The 3,461-nt window shown below is 45.9% G+C and overlaps 1 protein-coding gene across 1 annotated transcript in view; it reads right to left on the bottom strand.

The window, feature by feature from the left end:
• Positions 1–1,617: 1,617 nt before the first annotated feature.
• EMWEY_00042910 (regulator of chromosome condensation domain-containing protein, putative) overlaps positions 1,618–3,461 on the bottom strand; it is a gene marked incomplete at both ends in the record, with an annotated part of 2,199 nt that continues 355 nt past the window's right edge. Inside the window, 4 exons of the mRNA XM_013478931.1 lie at positions 1,618–1,770; positions 2,147–2,812; positions 3,064–3,149; positions 3,244–3,330. Coding sequence (XP_013334385.1) covers positions 1,618–1,770; positions 2,147–2,812; positions 3,064–3,149; positions 3,244–3,330 — 992 coding nt within the window. The remainder of the gene's footprint in view (positions 1,771–2,146; positions 2,813–3,063; positions 3,150–3,243; positions 3,331–3,461) is intronic.

The following is a 3,461-nucleotide window of genomic DNA, read 5'->3' as shown; positions in this document are numbered from 1 at the left end:
AAAAAAAAAAAAAATAAATAAATAAATAAATAAATAAATTAAATAAATAAATAAATAAATTTAATTATATATTGCAAAGAAATACAACAAAATACATATAAATAGATATATGCATATATAAACAAACATAAGAATAAATACAAATAAAAAATAATACTAATATAGTATTACAGTACTACAACACAATTGGGGTGTATAGGGAGCTCGGGTGTATAGGGAGGTCGAGTGTATAGGGAGCTAACAAGGAGAGAGCTCTTCTTAATTCTGCTGCAGTTTCTTTATGTACAATCATTTCTTTTAATAAAGACATTTCCCTCTCAGCAAATAAATAAGGTAATTCCTTTAATCGTAATGATTGTAGCTGCGCCTCTAGTATGCTGCTGCTGCTGCTGCTGCTGCTGCTGCTGCTGCTGCTGCAGTTGCTGCTGTTGCTGCTGTTACTGCGAAGACGGGGATCGTGATTCTGTAACTCAAGACCCAATGGGAGTGGTGCTGCTGCACCACATACAAGGTTCAGTGCATTGCTATTGCTGTTGCTGCTGCAGTTGCTGCTGCTGCTGCTGCTGTTGCTGCCCATAGGGTCACATGGCAGCAACTGCTGCTGCTGTCTATACACCTCACGACCTTCATTTTGCCAAGTAGAGGAAGCAGGAGCAGAATTAAAAGAACACACTGCATGCATAGATCCACTAGAAGCAGCAGCAGCAGATCCAGCAACAGCGGACTCCGCTGCTCCTGTTGCTGCTGTTGCTGCTGCTGCTGCATGCATATCTGCAGCACAAGGGAGAGAACTATGATATGGTGATGGATGCATCGATGGACCAAAATGTTGCTGTTGCTGCAGCTGCAATTGAAGGTGCTGCTGCTGCTGCTGCTGTTGCTGCTGCTGTTGCTGCTGTTGTTGCTGCTGTTGCTGTTGCTGCTGCATCTGAAGTTGTTGCTGCTGTAGCTGTAGCTGCATCTGCTGCTGCTGCAGTTGTTGCTGTTGATCATGAAGGGGTGCCATATGGTGGTGTTGCTGCTGCTGCTGCATAGGTCCATACATATGCATAGGCTGCTGCTGCTGGTGCTGCATATGCATATGCATCCTTTGCTGCTGCTGCTGCTGTTGCTGCTGCTGCATGTTAATGTGTTGCATGTGTGCATCTGCTGCTGCATGTTGCATGTGTGTATTTTGTTTGTACGAAGCCCCATTATTCCATGGCGCTGCGTCTGCTGTTGCTGCTGCTTCTGCTGCTGCTGTTGCTGCTGCTTCCTGTGCTGCTGCTGCTGCTGCTGCTGCTTTCTTATGAGCATTAGAGGGACTACCCCCTATAGGTGTACCTGTAGGGGAGACACCGAACTCGGGTGTAGATATGCTGCTGCATGCATGCAGAGGACTTAATAGATCTTCTTCTGTTGTTAGATGTGTTGCTGCTGCTGCTGCTGTATCTGCAGCAAATATCTCATCTTCTTGTCTTGCTGCAGCAGCAGCAGCAACTGCTGCTGCTGCTGCATGACATGCTGCTGTTGTACTTGCTGATGGAGCAGCAACACTCTTGCCGCATGTGCTGCAGTTGCTCTTGTTGCTGCTGTTGCTGCTGCACCTGTAGTTGCTGCAGCAGCAAGTACTCCCATCTATGCTGCGTCTTCCTGATCCTCTTGCTGCTCCATCCCCAGCTGATCCTCGACGCGCAGGACCTGCTGCAGCAGCAGCAGCTGCTGCTGCTGCTGCTGCAGCAAGGGTGCGTGGGTTATGCCGGCTGTGGCATTTAGATGCTGCTGCTGCCTCTGCAGCAGCAGCAGCATTCTTGCGGAGACACGGCTGCTGCTGAACTGCTGCTGCAACACGAGCAGCCTTAGCCTCAGCAGGACTCAGCGATCGGGTTCTGCTGCTGCTGCTGCTGCTGCTGCTGCTGCTCGTAGCTGCTGCTGCAGCAGCAGCTGCAGCAGCAGAAGCCTTTGTGTGTCTGTATGGAGGAGCAGATCTAGTACGCATCTTAGCGGGTGCTGCTGCTGCTGCAGCAGCAGCAGCAGATGGGTGGCGGCCACTGGACCTAGATAAGTCTTGCTGCAGAGAAAAAAGAAAAAGAAGAATAAATAAATGAATAAATAAATAAATAAATAAGTTATTGAGGTGTATATACACCTAAGTTGTATAACTTACTTCCTCTGATAAACTTTGTACAACGTCAGAGAAAGACAGCACTTTGCTGCTGCCAGCTGCAGCTGCTGCTGCTGCTGCTGCCTCTTCCATATCCTGCTGCCCGTGCTGCTGCTGTTGGTAGCGTTGCTGTTGCAACCTGCGCTGGTGCTGCTGGTATTGATGCTGCTCGAACTCCTGCTGCTGCTGCTGCGGGTGCTGCTGCTGCTGCTGCGGGTGCTGCTGCTGCTGCTGCTGCTCTTGTTCTGTATAAGAATCTCCTGGTGCAACACCCATAAGGAAGTGTGGGGCAGCAGAGATCTGTGTAACGTGGGCAGCATCAACTACAACAGCAGCAGCAGCAGCAGCAGCTGCTGCTGCTGCTGGTGCTGCTGCTTCTCCTGCTGCTGCAGCAGAAGATTGAGAGGAGGCAGCAGCTAACCCCTCTAATGGCTGAATAAGAAGGCGATTTCCTTCCTGAAGAACATATAGATCTTTCCCCAATGCTACCTGCAGCACTTTGCTGCTGCTGCTGCTGCTGCTGCTGCTGCTGTCATTTAAGGGTACAAGAGTAGGTTTGCTGTTGCCGTCTTTTCCTCCCCATATGAATATTCTTCCATCTCTTGTTTGTGCAAGAGATGCATCTGCTGCTGCTACACCAACTGTGCAGTGGCCACTCAGCTCAGATACCTAAAGAGCAGCAGCAGCAGCAGCAGTAGCAGCAGTAGCAACAGCAGCAATTGCAGCAGCAATTGCAGCAGCAACAGTTGGAGGTTCAGCGTCTTCTTTGGATGCAGATGCGAATGCAACAAAAAGAAGAAGGATTAGGGGGAAAATAAACTAATTAAAATAAATATACTAAACTAAATAAATAAATAAAATAAATAAATAAATAAATAAATATAATTAATTAATTAATTAATTAATTAATTATAACTTACAACTTGTGGTGTCATTCTATCATCGAAGTGTCCAAGTCCTAATTGTCCATAGTTGTTTCTTCCCCAGGTGTACGTACACCCCAAATCTGTATATAAATTATACAACAAATATAAATTTATTTATATATTTTATTTATTTATTTTATTTATTTTATTTATTTATTTATTTATTTTATTTACCTGTAACAGCAATAGCATGATATAATCCTGCGGCGATTTGTTGAATCTTTCTCTCATTAAATTTTACTTTTGTTGGACTATAACGACCTGCATATACACCACAATCACAGCAGCAGCAGCAGCAGCAGCAGCACCAGCAGCAGTAGTAGTAGTAGTAGTAGTAGTAGTAGTAGTAGTAGTAGTAGTAGTAGTAGTAGCAATAGCAACAGCAGCAGAAG

Source organism: Eimeria maxima, genomic scaffold (genome assembly GCF_000499605.1).
Source record: "Eimeria maxima Weybridge genomic scaffold, Emw_scaff777, whole genome shotgun sequence".
NCBI lineage: Eukaryota > Apicomplexa > Conoidasida > Eucoccidiorida > Eimeriidae > Eimeria > Eimeria maxima.
This window is presented reverse-complemented; position numbering and strand designations above follow the sequence as displayed.